Here is a 17,765-nt window from a genome sequence, read left to right on the forward strand (position 1 = left end):
GGGGAAGGGGATAGCTTACACTGTTGATCCTCTTCCCTCACAAGGGATCCTTCGTACTCCGGTGTCTGGATTGCTCCACAGGAACTCATTTTCAGCCTTGGCAGAGAGTTCAGATTTCCCAGAGGAGGAGTTTGTTCCCGCTACTTTTGGGGAGCCAGTGGTTGGATTTCCTATTGACAGGGCTTCTTCTTCAGGTGCCAGGATTCTTTCCCCTATTGACTTTCCTCCACTGGGTTCCTTCCCTCCATCCAGGAGGTCTTCCCCTGTTGAGGGGTTTGTTTCCGCCACTAGGTCGGGTAAGGTGTTCCACTCTACATCCTCCCGTCGATGAGGATTATCAGTTGGAACATACAGGGCCTAGGTGGCGTCCCACATCGCCGCCGCAGACAGCTGATCCGGGATCAGCTTCATCCAGGTGTTACTGGTGGTCCCATTGATATATTATTTATTCAAGAGCACAAGCTGGATTATAGAGATTGTGCCAAGTCAGGCAAGTTGCTCTCAGGACATACTTTTTGGTCGCCTGCATTGGGCACTAGGGGAGGCACTTCTATTTCAGTTTCGCAGTCGGTTCTCCCCTTAGTTGTTGGGCACGGAGTCATTATCCCCTCTAGAGCTCAGTGGATTATTCTCTTGATTGGAGGGCGTAAGGTTGGCTTCCTCAACCTATATGTCTCCAACATTAGAGGGGAACGTGTTCTTATGTGGAAGACTTTGCTCTCCTGGGCCCCCATTGTGGATTCTTGGGTGATTGGAGGTGACTTTAACATGGTCGAGTTACCTTCAGACAAAAAAGGGGGTAGAGAAGGCGGACTTCACTCTTTGGAGAGAGCAGCTTGGGATGCCTTCCTTTTCCATTTCTGTGGCAGAGATACTTGGTGTGATGATGCCTTTCTTATTCAGCCACAGTCCCTCCTGTTCTCTTGGTCGAACAGGAGGCAACAGATGCCTATTCATGCACGCATTGACAGATTTTATGTAGATGACTGGGCACTTGACAGAGGGGGATCGGTATGCATTGCTGCAGGGGTTTCCACCTCAGACCATTTCCCTGTTGTTTTGGCTATCTCAGAGCCTCACTTGAGAGGCCGATCAGCCAGCATCAGGATCCCAGATGCCTTTTACACAGAGGAGGACCTTACAGAGGCAGCCCTACGGGTATGGTTTGCTCATGTCCAGGGAGGGCAGCCACATCCTTCACATTTAGCCGCTGCCCTCTCTGGTATTAGCGACTTTTACTGCTCAGTTGCTTCTACCAGGAGACGAGATATTCTCAGACGTGAGATTGGTGTTCGCCAGCAGTTAGCAGCTTTGCAGAGGGAAGAGCAGAAACGGCCTTCAGATGCTTGGATTCAGGAGCGCCTTGCTGCAGCGAGGGCTCACTTGCAGTTATTGCTTGATCAGAGAGCAGAGTATGCCTTTCATGCACGGGAGTCCTTCTGGATTCAGATGGGTGGTAGAGTCAATAAACACTTCTTCTCTACTCTTGGCCCTAGACATAGTAGAGAGAGTGTATCTCAGCTTATTGACTCACATGGGGTTTTACAGACAGAGCCAGATGACGTCTTACGCATAGCTTCAGATTTCTATGCCACCCTCCTTACTGCTGATCCTGAGACACACGATATAGAGGATGCTAGACAGGCTATTTGGCAGAGTATCCCAGTGTTGGTGAATCCGGATTTGCATGTTCTACTTGACGCACCTTTCACCAACACAGAGTTCAGGACTGCACTTTCAGCCCTTCACAAGGGCAAGTGCCCAGGTTTAGATGGCCTCACTCCGTCTTTTTTCATTGCATTTTGGGATATGATTGGAGACTATATTACTTCAGCCATGCAGGCCATTTGGGACTCTGGCGAGATGCCTGAATCGCTTACAGAGGGCCTCATCCACCTTATCCCAAAAGGAGGTAGCAGAAATTTATTGTCCCAGTGGAGGCCTATCACACTTCTGGGGACTTGTTACAAGATTCTGGCCAAGGCTATCAGCCTCCGATTGCAGCCACTTCTCCCTGATCTTATCCACGACACTCAGACGGGATTTGTGCATGGCAGAAGTATTTTTGATAACATTTTTTCTTTCTGGGAAGCTTCAGAGTGGGCCGTGCAGAGTGGCCAGAATCTTGCCATTCTACTGTTGGATTTTGAAAAAGCTTATGACAGAGTAGATTGGAGTTTTTTGGAGGGCACCCTACTACGCTTTGGATTCACTGATGTTTGGATCAGAGGTGTTTCCTCTTTGTACAGATCAGCCCATAGCCAGGTACTTATTGGTGGGGTAAGGGGTGAGAGATTTCAGATTTCGAGATCAGTCCGTCAGGGATGCCCCCTTGCTCCTTTCCTTTTTTTATTCGTGGCCGAAGCTATGAGCATCTATGTTAGATCTCAAGCTGACATCTTTGGGCTGAGACTTCCTATCAGAAGAGAAGAGGAGCTGCTTGACAGTGAGTTGGCTGATGACACAGCGATTTATTTGGATGCCTCTCCACAGACATTGACTTCTTTCAGGACAGCATTGGATTTATTTTGCTTGGCGGCAGGGGCGCAGATAAATTGGCATAAATCCAATGGCTTTTGGATCAGTGATGAGGACACTCCAGTTTGGGGACTTGACATAGGGTTCACTTGGGTTCAGAGGGGTGTGCCTATCAGGTATTTGGGCTGCCAGGTCGGCTTGGGTATTTCTACCACGCAGCAGTTTGCTCCCGTGTTGGAGAGCATCAGAAGGAAGCTTCTCTTTTGGAGCTCAGCCAAGCTGGATCTTGCCTCTAGAGTTGTGGTGGTCAACCAGGTCCTCTTGGCCACGGCCTGGTTTATTTGTTCATGTTGGTGCCGTTCTAGGGACTGCATCATTCAGCTCAGAAGACCGATCAGGAACTTTCTCTGGAGTGGGCTTGATGGCACAGCAGATGCCTTAGCCAGGGTGGCTTGGGAGACCCTCATCCTCCCTACACAGGATGGGGGTCTCAATATTATTGATCCAGATTTACAGTGCAGAGCCTTACTTTGCAAGATAGTGGTGCGAGGACTTATGCCAGGACAGGAACCGTGGAAGGACTTTCTTATCAGCAGCATACAGAGGTGCACACCTTCCTCAGGAGGAGACTGGATGAGCAGTGTTAGATGGATTTTCACCTCAGCACACCTCAGATCACCTTCATCCCCTCTCATGGTTGCCATTCTGAAAGCTTGGGCTAGTTTCAGAAGCTCTCTTCGGAGGATTCCTCCTTCCTCCCGGGAAGAGATTGATAGGCAGCCCATCATGTGGAACGATAGTATTTTAGATGATCGTGGCAGACCACTGGGTGCCTCACTCTACATGCAGTGGGCCAGGTGGGAGAGGGGACCTGCTTCTTCTTTGGGATCTTGGAAAGCCTTCCGTAGGCTTCCAGAGGAAACCAAGTCAGGGTTGATAGGACATCTCAGAGGGAGTGCAGGGAGGATCTTGCAGATTGAGTCAGCCCTTCCAGAGGCTTGGATAGACACAGATGATATGCCTCTCACTACCTCCACTTGGGCAGGTACTTTCTCGAGAGGCGGGGTTCCACTTCAGGTCTTAGCCTTCCGAGGTGCACAGGAGGATGCTTTGGTTTTCAGTGTCCAGGATGGTGGCAGATTGCTCAGATCTACAGATGATATATTGCTTGAGTCTGCTTTTCAGCCTATCAGGGTCGTAGGCCTTTTGATGCAGGGATCAGATTCAGAGTGGTTCTTAGACCCTGACCCCCAGTTACTCTCCACCGGGTCTTGGAGACTTTGGCTCTATGGAGGAGTTCCCATCAGGTATTTACAGTGGGACCCCGGAGAGTGGGAGTGGATTGACGCGGGGCATCGAGAGAAGACCATCCCCTTCTTTCGTTACATGGTCAGTAATGCCAGGAGATTTCAGCTCAGTAGTAGAGGTTGGAGACCCTCCAGAGTTCCTCATTGGGAGACTTTTGGTATTACTGCGGATCAGCAGAGGTACTTCTGGAGGAGGCTCTGGAAATCCCACAGGAATAGAAAGATCACTATCTTCTTTTGGCTTTCTATTCATGGAGGGATTGCAGTGAACCTTTGGAGGTCCAGATTCGGAGCCGACCCTACTTGCCCTCGTTGCCTTTCTGCTTCGGAGTCTATTCAGCATTGCTTATGGGATTGCAGACAGGCGAGATTGATTTGGATGGGGATAGCCAGGATCTTCAGTCACTTTGCCCATTCCCCACTCTTTATGACTTGGGGCTCGGTGGCTTGGCTTTCTCTTACAGGACCTCAGGTTTTCTATGAGGGACTTGACTCCTCCCGGGCCATTTCAGTTCGACATCATCGGGTTGAGCTCTGCTCGTTGGATGTGGTTACACACCGTCCTTTTACAGCTGTACATGCCTCTGTGGATACTTCTTGGGAGATTATAGCGAGCATAGCAGCCTGGCATATCTGGAGATCCAGATGCACAGAGGCTATGGAGGGTACTCAGGTTCATCCCTCGCACACATTGGCTAGTATCTGGACAGACATCGTACACACTCTGATGGCCGTATGGACGGGTATGCAGGGGGACTCCCGTGCAGCCTTAGTTAGGAGGGCTTCTTTCTTCAGGGAATGGAAGGATTCTCCTTTCTTCTCTGAATCTACTACAGGGTTGAGATGGCACTTTCAGCCTCAGCCTTGGTTTCTTTCCACCTCACTCTGAGGGGGTTTTTTATTATCCTCATGATTTCATGATGTATTCCGCTTTGAGCTTGCTCTCGCGGGTTTTTGTTCTTACTTAATAGAAGTCTTTTTCATGGAAAAAAAAAAAAAAAATTATTGGAATCCCATAATTTGCAAGATGACTAGCTCCAGCAAGGGGTGATCCTCATTCATACCCCACGCGTTGTCAATGTTTCTTTATTCCATTCCTTTTTCTCACTGTCTGATGCCTTTTTTCTTTTTGTTCAGTTATAAATCTGTGTATGGATGAAAATTATTGTTGTTTGTTTATATTTCATTTGTGGATATTTTTAAATTCCAAGTGATATTTAATAAAAATTTGGACAAAAGCTTTTGCTAGAAGCTCAACTCTGACATGCATCGGATTCCCGCTGCTCCCTTGGACAGCCTATCGTAAGGCAGTGTTGAACATTGACCTCCTTGCTGCTGTATAGGCAGTGCAATGGTGAGGCACAAGACTCCTATGATTCCGTCCTGTGTCGGCGGTGGCCAATGATGGAGGCCTCTTGCTGTAGTAATGGACCTCCTTGCTGCAGTGGTGGGAGCCCAAGTTGAGGCACCAGACTACTTTCTGGATGGAATAGAGAATGCCCCCTTTGAGGGCCCTTTCATTAGGGATGGAGGCCCTGGCCAATGCCCCAACCAGACCCAACCTGCTCCTGCAGCTTCTGTTGGCTCCGCGTTTTGCTACTGACTGCTGTACAGGACTTTTGTGCTTGCGCACATGCTTCAGACTCCTTTGTACAGCCCTTTACTGACCCAACCACTCCCTGGGTGCTGCACAGTCTGCTACTGCTTGTTCCAGCCCCAATTGCTGGCCGAAGCCTGCCATCCCTTGCTACTGGTTCTGGTCAGATGGGTTTCCTTTGGATGGGCCCTTCTGCCCATTGGTCAGAGCTTGTCGAACCCCCTACAACTTGGTTATGCTCCATAGCAGCCCACATTGCAGCCTACATGCTGCCTATGTGGCAGGCCTGCCACTCTCAGTTTGTCCCAATGGCAGCTCTGAGACCTTGGTTTAGGGTGAGAAGAAAGGGGGACAATCCAAGGCAAATTTTTGTTAAATTCCAGGACAACCAATCCTGTCTCAAGTGCTAAACCATTGCTATTTGCTGCCGCTTTTCCATCCTTCAAGTATGCAAAATTTCCTTCTTTCTTTGCATTTCTTATTATTTCTAGCTCTTTAAGCTTTTGGGAATATTGGTTTTTTGCAAATCTTTGACTCATATCAAATGCCCCTCAAGATGGTGCTTATAGCATTGAAAGATGAAATATTGGAGACAAATATACTTTGAATTTTGGAATCATGGGAATATGAGGGAAATGAGCTCCGAGAAATTAAGGGATTTCGGGAAACTTCAACATGGAACACAAAAACCCACATAGGAGGGAGAGGGTTTGGTGGGACAGCATGTTATATCAGCAAGACATTCGAAAAACAGACAAGGTCATAAAACAAGACCCACATAAGCAATGTACGTGGTTAGAAATAGCAGCAAAAGAGGGAAATGTCAGGCTGGCATCATACTACCTTGCGCCCCTACAATCACCTATCTACATGCACAACAATCATCTATCCTGGGAAGACCCTTTTATGCATTTGGGAGAGGACATAGCCAGGTTTTCTAAAGAGTATGCCATTATCTTGGCAGGAGAATTTAATGCGAGAACAGGCTCAATGCAGGGTGTCATTACAAAGGAGGGGAGAGACCCCATGATGGAAGAAATAGAACACAATGATGAAGAACGAAAGGGCTAGAAGAGAACATCAAGAGACTAGGGGAAATCACCCAAATGGGGAGGCACCTCCTCACATTGTGCGGGTGCTTTGGATTACAAGTCTGTAATGGCATTCAATATTTCAAAGAAACGGAGAAATCATGCAAAATCCCTCAGGGATCAAGTGTAATTGATTATGTGCTCATGAGCCCACACACAAGGCATGTACTTAAATACCACAAGATCAAGAGGGAGTCTCTCAAATCCGACCATAGAGCAATGTCTCTAGGCATCATAGGTACAAGGAATGCTATCCAAAAACAGACAATTGCTGCACAACCAAGGCTGAGAATGGATTACAAAAATTTATGAGAGGGACATTGAGGTAGCATTATCACAAGGTCAAATGCCATCTACTTGCCGTATGATGAACACATACATAACAGATCCCCCCCCCCCCTCCTCTCCTAAAAAATACTTATATTAAGTATGAACAAAACCTGTGAGAGACACATAACAGATTTGCTGCTGATAACAGCCCAAAAATGCTTTGGTCAAAGTAAAGGGCCAAGCATTGGAACTCGGTAGGTTCAATTCTTACTGTATCTTTCAGAATGCATTGGATGGATGTTTGGGCCAAGGGTTCAAGGGACCATGCAATCACTGGCATAACCAAGAATGTAAATGCAAATAAGTCCTGGAAAACAGCAAAGGAAGCCAAGAAAGAGGGACAATCTCGCACATACAAACAGGTGGCTCCCACTGATCAGGGAAGCATTTTCCGCCATGGATACTAGTCGTTGGGCAAACTTGGTTTGGCACTCGCAGTAGCATCAACCAGTTTTGACCTCCATGGAATAAGATTCTATGCAGTAGCATTTCTTTGCTTTTGTGTGTTAGATTTCTTTTGAGCCATTGATGTTCATCCGAATCTTTGTTAGCTTCACCCAGTATAGTCAAATCTCTTCTTCCACCATCTTTGATCTTCTATAGTCAGGGAACATCTTCAGGGCGCAATGAAGACGAGACCAAGTTGAATTGTGAAGTACGACAATATGAACATCTACACCCCAATGTTCAAAAGGTCTACTCCTTGTACCCTTCCTAGAAGCAAGTTCAATAAATCGATGCATTGTAGATTATGCATATACCCTAGAAATTAAGACCGTTATGTATACGCCTGTTCTCCTATAAACTGACCATACACCTTAGTAAACAAGCCCATATATAAGACCAACAAAGATCTCATGAGATGTTTCTGTAGGCTCAACATAGTTTACACTACACAATACAACATATTTGTGGCTACCACTCCCAACAACAGATATCAATAATGTTTAAGCACATTAACAACAAACCTGATATAAGATAGAAGCACATTCATCATAAATTGCAACCCAGTCCTGCTTTGCACCCTCAGACTTTGGATCAAGCTTCTGTTAATTTTCTGCAATCACTTGCACAGGGGTTAAGCCATGCACAACCCAAAAGTCATGTGTACGCATTAATAACACAAGAGGATAAAAGATACATAAAGCGTCAAGATGAAATTTACCCTCAAATTCTTTAGATCAATGTTGGCTGCATCTGGTTGGACCTTCTCCCCTTTTTCTTTCTGCCCCTGTGTGCTCTTCTTCGATTGCTGCTCCATGTTGGCAAGCTTAGCATATCCTTGTTCTATTTTAATTAGTTCGGCATACCCCTTTCTCTCTTGCTGTCAATAGAGAGCATTTTCTGCGCCATTTCATGCATGGTATCCTTTAGCTTCTTGACTTCTTGTGCAAGCGTAGTATTTTTGCTCTGCATATTTACCATTGCCTCATACATCTGCCATTTAGATGCCTTGGTAAAAGTTGGAGTATGGAGTGACATTTCTTAAGGTCAATTTTGGGGTCCTTTTTGGGGTCATATAAGCAAATGTGCTCTTTCTATTTATGGAGTGAACATATCTACAAAATTTACTTCTCTGTGTTCTTTTGCTAAAACTTTGGCTGAGTAATTTCAACTTTTTTCAGTGATTTCGCAGTCTATTTTCATTGATTGGAGCAGTAGTATATTGTGTTTAGAGTTGAAATTTTTTATAACTCTCGACTGGCTCTTGGTGTTGGCACAGAATTGGCAACTTCATTGAGTTATGTGCGTCAAATTTGTTGTTCCTAGTGCTATTTTCCCACTGTTATCCCCATGCACAAGACGCTTCTGATGCAAATCTCTTTGAAGGCCCAAACTCACCCGGATTGTTCTCTTGTGTCTGGGACAGACTCGATTCATCTACTAGGGGGTGTATATCAGAAGTCGGATGGCCTCATGGATCAAGGACACCAAGCATCTTTGATTTGGGTAGGATGAGAGCAGATAGGGGTCCAAAGCCGTCCCTGAAAAGAAAGTGATAGAAACCTTTGATCTCATAGTATACCGGGCATCTGAAAGCGAAATGCTCCTCTGACTTGACCTCTTGATGGTCACATAAAGTGCAGATGTGGCCCTCATTGGGTATGCTCTGCCCGTCCACTCTCAATATTGAATCGGTGCGATGAAACACAAAACTTTCCGATTGATAACCTCAAGGAGTTGGGGAGATGGATCCGTGTGTATCCAGGTGGATCGATGAAACCCTGAGAGAGAGAGAGAGAAAGAAAGAAAGAAAGAAATTGTATTAAAGGTCCACGGAAGGCCATACATGGCCTATGGGACACAAAATCATCCGAAAGGAAAATACATCATCAACGATGCGCCAACTAGGTGGCCTCATCGTAATACCGCTAAGATGCCAAAAATGGCTACAAAAATCCTAGATACAAAATGAAATGAAATAGAGTACCAAAAATTGCCTAGATACAAAATGTAAAATATGAAATATGAGGAACATCGTCTTCCCTAAGGGGTCTGTGATCCAAAGAAATGATGGAAGTCATGGCCATCGACCATGCCTCCTGCCATGAGTGTGAAGATCTGGGCAAGTGTCAAATGGGCTGCTGGCAGTGCCAAGTCTCCATGGAGCAATCTCCTCCGAAAATCTGCCATCATCCTCCGTCGTCTAGAAATAAAGCGACAAGTACGGCCTCTGTGTAAGATCATCCTGCGGTGCTGCCGGATCATGTCATATGTACATCCTCGGGGTGGAACCATCGGTGCTCTCTGGCAAGATGGGCTATCTCTGTGCTCATGGTCCTGCGCCTCGTCCTGCTCCTCATGAATAACCAGGTCTCTGGCAGGGATGCGACGGTGCTCTCTGAGGAATCTCTCTCTATATCTGGTGATCTCCCTGATGAACAACGCTAAGCAATACTGATCCTCATACTCCATAATCCGAGAGAGAGGTCCAAATCCGTGCCCAAATAAACAGTGAAATCTGCCATAGATCTCATAATATAAAGGGCATCTGCAAACAAAGTGCTCCTCAGTCTCCACCTCCCCCATAGTGCAACAAGGGCATATCCTAGTCTCTCGCCTGGGTCTATGTCCGGTAGCTATACGACGCATTCTTCCGGCCTCAACGTCTAATCTGTGGGAAGATACCCTGAGCTGGCCCAAGGCAATCCTGAGTGAGTGCGACATATGAACGCCGATATATCCTGGGGATATGATGAAGCCATCCTCTGAAATCCTGAGAAAATGGTCACGATATGTGGCCATCTTCGTAGGAAGCTCCGTGGGATGAACCCAAGTGCGAAACGTGTGTAGCTGCAACAAATCTGCCCTGATAACCTGGCTGAGCTCATGTCGAGTGAGAGGGAGGCGAGGGGCATCTATGCTGTATCGAAATGGTGGCAGCCTATCCATATCCAAGCCCAGCGAGGTGAGCCATGTGGAGAGTGTGTGGTACCAACAAAAAGTATGACCTCTCTCCGCTAACATCTGCGAGGATGTCAGTGCTAGCCACGGTAATCGTGCTCTGCCTGCTGCTGAGTCTCCGAGCGCCCTGATCCTATGCAAGTACGTAACTGACTGAAATGCTGCATCTAGCGCTAGGGGTGTAGCTCCGAACTCTGCGAACGTAATCTGATGCGGTACCGTGGGCTTCGCTCTGATCAATCGGGAGAACATGATGATCTGTAACCTCTCTACTCGTCTCCAATCTGCAACCCTGAGATCTCCTGCCCAAAAGGGGCTAGCATACATGACTGCAGGTCTCACCAGCGTATCGAAAAGTAAGGACTTCGTGTCGGGATGCTGAAAATGTGACTGTGCACACTGCCTCTCGAGAAGAGCCAAGGCGGCATACCCTCTACTGATCCTATCTCGTGCTGCATGCGTCATGGTGAAGACTGGACCTCTAAATGTGGCACCCAAATATGTATACTCCCTAACTAGCTCCACCTCCTGCCCATCAAATGTGAAAGAGAACTTGCCTCTCCTATAAACCTGGTATGACGTGTTGAAGACCATGACTTTGGTCTTCCCAAGGTTTACAGACAACCCTCTGTCCTGACAAAAGCTGTGGAGTGCATGGAGATGTGCCTGTAAACCCTGCTGGGAGGAAGAAATAAGAACCACGTCATCTGCATAGAGGAGAATCGGTATCGTGGATCCTGCCAGTAAAGAACCTGTACCACCCATCGTCTGTATGTACATCTCTAACTCATCGATATAGAGACCAAAGAGTGTCGGAGACAAAGGACACCCCTGCTTCACCCCTATCGTACTGCGTACTTCCGCCGACAGCCCCGCCTGACTCTACCTGTGACTCTCTCATACAAGGCCATGATCGCCCATTGAATCTCCCCATTGAATCCCAAGTCACGAAGTCGCTGGAAGAGTCTGAAATGCGGCACAGTGTCAAATGCCTTTCTGAAGTCCACGAAGCAACAAGAGCCGAAGAGGCAAGTTCTTCTTTACCCTTAACATCTCCTTCCCCACCACCTCCAACGACCTCCCTTGCCTCCACCCCAACCCTTTCCTACCCATCTACTTTACTCAATCCTCCTGTGGCTCCGACCCCATCTCCTTTACTTCCATCTCCCCCATCACTTCCGGTTACCTCCCTTGCCTCAATCCCAACCCTTTCCTACCCACCTCCTCTACTCAATCCTCCTCCTCTCCCTCCTTCAGTTTCACCTCCTCCTCTTCTCCTAGTCCCTACCCATCCTCTTCCTTCCTCTTCCTCCCCTCCCCTAGTCCCTACCCATCCTCTTCCTTCCTCTTCCTCCCCTTCCCTATTCCCTACCCAGCCTCCTCCCTCCTCTTCTTCCCCTCCCCTAGTCCCTACCCAGCTTCTTCCCACCTCTCCCCACCGACCCTCCCTTTCAGCCCCTTCCTCCCCTAGTGTAGGCTCTTCTTCGGTCCCTGACTCCCTACTTCCTTCTACCGGATCTCTCTCTTCAGGACCTCCATTTTCTGCACCCCTCCTTTACTCACCTTCTTACCCTCTTACCCCCTCATCCTTGTACCCCCTCTCCCCTTCACCCTCCACAACGGAAGCAGTCCCGGCAGATAATCTGCGATTGAGAGATTTAGTTATGCAGTGCATGGAGACTTGCAGACTTCAGGGCGCTACGATTCAGTCTCTCACAGCACAGATACACACACTGACTGATCAGCTATCGACAGTTGAGAGTCATAGATCTGATCAGGACTCCCATATTCGCCAGCTTCATACCAGAGATATTGATCGGGATATCCAGTTACGGACACATGCTGAGCGCATAGTGCAGCTGGAGACACGCATTCAGGAGCATGTTGTGGCATGCGATGATCGCCTCCAGCAGCTGCATGTAGCTCCTCCAGCTAGTGCAGCAGTTGAGGAGAGGTTGGCCACACTGCAGACAGAGGTACAGAAGACCTCAGAGTGGGTGGACGTTGTGCGTAGAGCCCCACAGGCCCAGCAGACCACAGTCTCTGAGACTATTGCCGAGAGTCAGCGGCGAGCTCAGAAGGCCCTCAACATCCGCATCCGCGGAGTTGAGCGATCAGATACGAGATCAGCCATGGATCAGGCAACAGATTTCATATCTGGGACACTCGGAGTTCAGGATCATGGCATAGTAGCTGCATATCGAGTGGGCCGGGATCCAGCACGGCACCAGCCACTTATCATCAGATTCAGAGATGCTGAGGCCCGTCTCGCAGTATTACGAAGGAGATCCAGATTGAGGGACCATCCACAGATTCACATGGATGAGGACCTTACAGCTCTTCAGTGGGAGGAGCATAGACGTCTCATTGCACAGAGGGATGTTGCCCGTCGTGAGGGCAAGTGGGCCGTGATCAGAGAGGGCAGACTTTTGATAGGAGCTATGCGATCTAGACCGGCTGGAGCCCACAGTTGACGACACGAGGCCTATGGGACACGTAGTCTGCCAGATAGCTTGAGTTTCGCAGTTTGGAACTGTAATGGTTCCCTTACAGCTCAGCCTGGCAACTTACGAGAGGCCTTTTTTGATCAGGACATCGTCTTCTTTACAGAGACCCATGAGAGCCCAGAGAGAGGCTTGCCGCAGGTGACAGGGTATGCTTGGGAGTCTGTCTTTCGACAGCAGACTAGACGATCAGGAGTCAGAGGATCTGGCGGTGTGGCAGTTCTTTATAGAGAGCATCTCAGATCGATACTCACAGTCATGAGCAGAGACCATCGGGCCAGATATCTTTGGGTACGGATCAGGAGACCCCCCCTGAGAGACTTGTTTATTGCAGTATGCTACTTTCCCCCGAGACAGTCTCGTTATGCCTCAGATGGACCAGGACAGTCACCTTTTGAGGATTTGTCAGCCGATGTATTGGAGTACTCACGCCGCGGAGAGGTCATCCTTTTAGGAGACTTCAACGCGAGGACATCAGACAGACAGGCAGAGATTTTGGACTTTGCTGAGGATCCAGTCGAGAGAGAGAGAGAGAGAGAGAGAGAGAGAGAGAGAGAGAGAGAGAGAGAGAGAGAGAGAGAGAGAGTTTATGTCATTTTCGAAAAGCATGTAACATGTTATTGCTCTTTAATCACTTGTTAATTATAATTTTTATCCTGCCTAAATCTCTACAGGAACCGGGAAGGGCAGAAGCGGATTTTGCTCGTCAAGGGTGTACAACTATCCTAAGGAAGATTTTTTTGAGCACGAGGGCTGAGCTCATTATTGCACCTCCCAATAAAGAGATTTCAGAAATCATGGATGACCCAAAAGATTTTCCTGCATGGATATCTGCAGAAGATATCCAGCACTATGCAGATCAGTTTGAGAAGATAGGGTTTACTGGTGGTTTCAACTATTATCGGGTTATGGACTTGTAAGCTTTCCATTTTAAGTCATTGTTTTGTCGATTTGAGTTTAAAACATATATGATTTGTTGATTGAAATACAGCCTTTCATGAGGAAGTATAATTTTAACTATCATTTAGTACATGTGTCAAGGTGATATGTGTGGGCAGAAAGAGAGTAGATCTATGGGTGTATATAATACAAAAGGTTGAATATTGTAAAGGAAGAGTTGAGTATTTCTCCAAAACCTCGGTACTTACATGTCTGCAGACTAGCTCTACATAGACAAGGTGATAGATCTATTGGGATCAATGATGATGCTTAGATTGCAAGTAGTTACATGTGGTTACATCAATGATGGTGGCATGAGACCTGCGAGAGGTTGTGAACGGAGATCACGGGCATTTTGCTTCGGCTGAGACGTGAATCTTGTTCCCTCAGTTTTCCATGCCATCAATTCGGTGCAAGAGGATGTCTATTGTGTTTGTTTCATAGCTGCTTTTAAAATATTGAAAAGATTTTATCTCAGCTGAGAATGGCTCTGTGACCTAGGCCTATTCTGTAAAGATGAAAAATACAACATGTTTGAAAAAGAGTTAGGCGTTGGCTTAAAGGAAACACAGCATACCCCTCACGTTTTATGTGTTCTATGGAGCGGAACTGTTGTATCGATCATTCAGAGAATCAAACATACTCATGCAAACTGCTCTTTTAGATTTGAAGATGATTTACCACCTCTGGCAAAGTAGATCATTGTACAGTTGTTAATTGATGTCATATACCTGCCTATTGAATTAAAAAGGTAAAACAGAAGGAAGTTGAGTGACAATATAAAAAGTCAAATTAAGCCTTTTACGTCACCATGGCTTCACTAATTTGCCAGATGAAGAAAACAGAGGAATCTTTGAGGTTTGTCATGACTAGAGCAGTTAGCAACCAACTTTTAATGAGCGTATCCATTGAGCTTATTCATCAGCTGAAGGAGCTTGATACGTTTATAAGGTTAATCATAGATTCAAATAGTGTCAAGTCTGTGTTCAAGAAAAAATGTGCATCAGATAGCACATTGAATTTGTTATGATCTTCATGAGTTCAAATCATGCCTTTTGGTTGACCCAATGCACCAGCCACATTCTTGAGTTTTATAGACACTAACTAGGGTTAGTATTTAGCTGTCTTTCAGAATAATATTGTATGAAATCTACAACAAATCTTACTTGAAAAAGCCTTCAAACTACTAAAGACACATTTAAAAAGAGTCTATGCCAAATAAGGCAGTTTTCAGTTTTTTTACCAAAAATATGAAATGCGTAGGGTGAAGATGGGATCTCAATGGATTCATGATAAGTCAAGCTTGTTTTACATCATTCTTATTCAAGATATCTCCAGAAACAATTTATTTATTTATTTGTTTTTTTTTTTTTTTGGGGGGGGGGACATATCTTAAAAGCATGCATGCATTTCATCGATTTTCCCAGGTTTATAAAGATATTGTGCTGAAATTACGGACTATTTTTAGAGAAAATAGAAGTCATTCTTAGATCAATTGTAGCAACAACAACAAGTGCCAAAGTCGCAGAAAGTTGAATAGGGCATCTATAAACGTTGTCGTTGATTTAGAGGAACGGCAACTTGGTTTTGATAAGAAATTTTAGAATTACTTAGAAATGATATATAGAATATGAATGCATCTCTTTACCATTATCAAGGAGTTTAAGACATGGAGGCACTATGTGTGTAGTGCAAATTGAGAACTAATTAACCATGAACATGAAAAGTGGTTATATAATCAGCCTGGACTTGGAGGACAGAAAGCAAAATATGCTGAACTTATGCAGAAATTTGATTTCTCAGTGAAGATACCAAAAGACTTATTTTAATATGTTAGTTGGTGGCCTCAGTTGGATGCCTATGGTGAAAGAAAGAAAGAAAGAAAGAAAGTCTATTAACGTCCACTGAAGACCAAAAGGTGTATGGGACAGCAAGAAACCCTCTAGTACATCTGCTTTAGGGAGGGCACATGGCAGCTCCCAAGGAGTGCAAGTTGAAGGTATTTCTTAGAGTCCTCAAAAGGGAGGTGTGAGTATGATAGCCTATACGCTAAACTAGTAAGATAAAGGATTCCCATGGATTGGTATCTAAGGTTTGGAAGAGGGTCCACAGAGATGGTGGTGTTGATTCAACTCAACACATGATGCTGCCACTGGTTTGAGGTTGGTGGGATATCTTAAGTTAGTCAAGGACTCAAAATGGCAGGCATTTAACTACTTATATGGATAGACCTGTCCTGTGAGTTTAGGGAAAAGGGTAATAGCAAGCTTGGGTGATTTGAGATTGTGGAGCTGTATGGGTGTGTGTGGGTGTGGGATGATGATGTATTTCTCATCGTCCTATTCTGGGATGATGATTTTGTAATATAAAGTAGCTTGATTTTTCACCCCCCAAAAAAAAGTGTGTGGGTATGTGGGGATGTCTGTAGCTGGTTGTCCCTTTCTTTGGGACTGTTCTGTGTAATATAATGATAAATGGATTTGACAAAAAAACAGTGTGTGGGTATGTCATGTCGTGTAGTCACCTATAGTTTATGATAAGCATTGTTTTAACATGAAGCTTGAACATATTGTTCTATCTGTTTACAGTACTTAATTTGGAATCTAACTGAGTTTTTCATGGACATATCTTTTTGCTATTCAATTCGGTCTTTTAGATTTTTCTGGCTTGAGCTTTCAGTGAGCATGTCAATTTGTTGATACATATCTAATATAATAGCTGTTTTACCATGGCAGAGGACCACTTTACATCTGAAAAATAGGCAGAATCTCAGTATATACTTTCTGCAGTGACTTGCACCACGTATTTTTTAACCGATGTCTTGATTGATTGAGAGAGAGAGAGAGAGAGAGAGAGAGAGAGAGAGAGAGAGAGAGACTTATGTCAAACTGAGGTCAGAGTAAGATGGTGATGTTTCTGCTGCTTGCAACAAGCTGCATGCAGTTGTTAAAGGTACTGCCGTGAGAGCAAAAGCGAAAGCATGCACACGTTCGCACGTGCACGTGCACGAGAGAGAGAGAGAGAGAGAGAGAGAGAGACTAATTCTACAACTTTATTGCAGGAATTGGGAGCTCACGGCACCTTGGACAGGAGCACAAGTGATTACTCCAACCCTGTTCATAGGAGGAAGTAAAGATATTGTGTATATCTTACCTGGAACAAAGGAATATCTAGATTCTCAAATGAAAGCATATGTTCCTAATCTCCAAGGTGTAGTTGTGCTTGAAGATGCTCACCACTTCATGCATCAAGAGAATCCCGAAGTTGTTAATGCTCATATTCTTAGTTTTCTCAATGGATTTCCTAGGTGAGAAGAGAAGAATTCAAGTCAATTTCTTACACTGATCGTGTGAAATGAGATTTCTGAAAGTACTGAATGGATTATCAGTATCTGTATTAGACCTAATTTGGCTGTACTGCCTTGAAACAAGCAAGACAATGTTTGCCTACTAAGCTATTTAATATCGTAGCAAGAAATAACATTTACATTTTGGAAGATGGCTCGCAATGCAGTATTACTGACAAGAAATTGAGCAAGTGTATTCACGATATTTGGATTGAAGTATACATTTATTATTAATATATCAACCTTGGTACAATAAGCCAGCTTGACCATTTGGAAGGGCAAGAAATTTCGATTCTTGTAGCCTAGAATTGGCCCCTTTTCTTGCTTGGGCAAGGCCCTCCTCTCCAACAATGCCTAGACTTTTTACATAGACAAGGGTAAGTCTAAAGTTTACACTGAGGACTTATTTGTTGCAATTCTCTGCACACTCCTTTTTTTGTTTGTTTTTCTTTGAGGGGGTTGGGAAAGAAGGGAAGGGGGAAGGTGTAAGAGATTACAAAGATATGGTGTTGTAGGCATAAAGTCAACCCTATGGTTGACCAGTAGTAGTTGGGTACTATATATACCAAGTACTTGTATTATTTCATTTGAACATTTCTATTGGAGCTTTCTTGTGTGTGCACTCTTGCTCACTTGTGTTCACAACCTGTCTCCACTTTGTTCCTACATTTGGTATCAGAGCGCTTCCGTCTCTAGAGCCCTTGCTTCCAGACTCCCGCAAGCTTGGTGCTCCAGTGCGCATTCCTGGTTCTCACATTCAGCTCCAAC

The 17,765-nt window shown here is 45.5% G+C and overlaps 1 protein-coding gene across 3 annotated transcripts in view; it reads left to right on the forward strand.

Moving 5' to 3' along the window:
• Positions 1–17,277, forward strand: part of LOC147896067 (epoxide hydrolase 3-like) — a 106,466-nt gene extending 89,189 nt beyond the window's left edge. For 2 of the 3 annotated variants that reach the window (XM_087383097.1, XM_087383098.1), the window contains exons 5-6: positions 13,387–13,628; positions 16,713–17,276. In XM_087383097.1, coding sequence (XP_087239223.1) covers positions 13,387–13,628; positions 16,713–16,962 — 492 coding nt within the window. In that variant the 3' untranslated portion in view covers positions 16,963–17,276. Of the gene's footprint in view, positions 1–13,386; positions 13,629–16,712 lie in introns of all 3 variants that reach the window. The other variant, XM_087383099.1, reaches the window with a different exon arrangement.
• Positions 17,278–17,765: the final 488 nt, after the last annotated feature.

The sequence above is a fragment of the Dipteris shenzhenensis genome, chromosome 12 (genome assembly GCF_047967505.1).
Source record: "Dipteris shenzhenensis isolate YYH24624 ecotype China chromosome 12, Dip_SZ_1.0, whole genome shotgun sequence".
NCBI lineage: Eukaryota > Viridiplantae > Streptophyta > Polypodiopsida > Gleicheniales > Dipteridaceae > Dipteris > Dipteris shenzhenensis.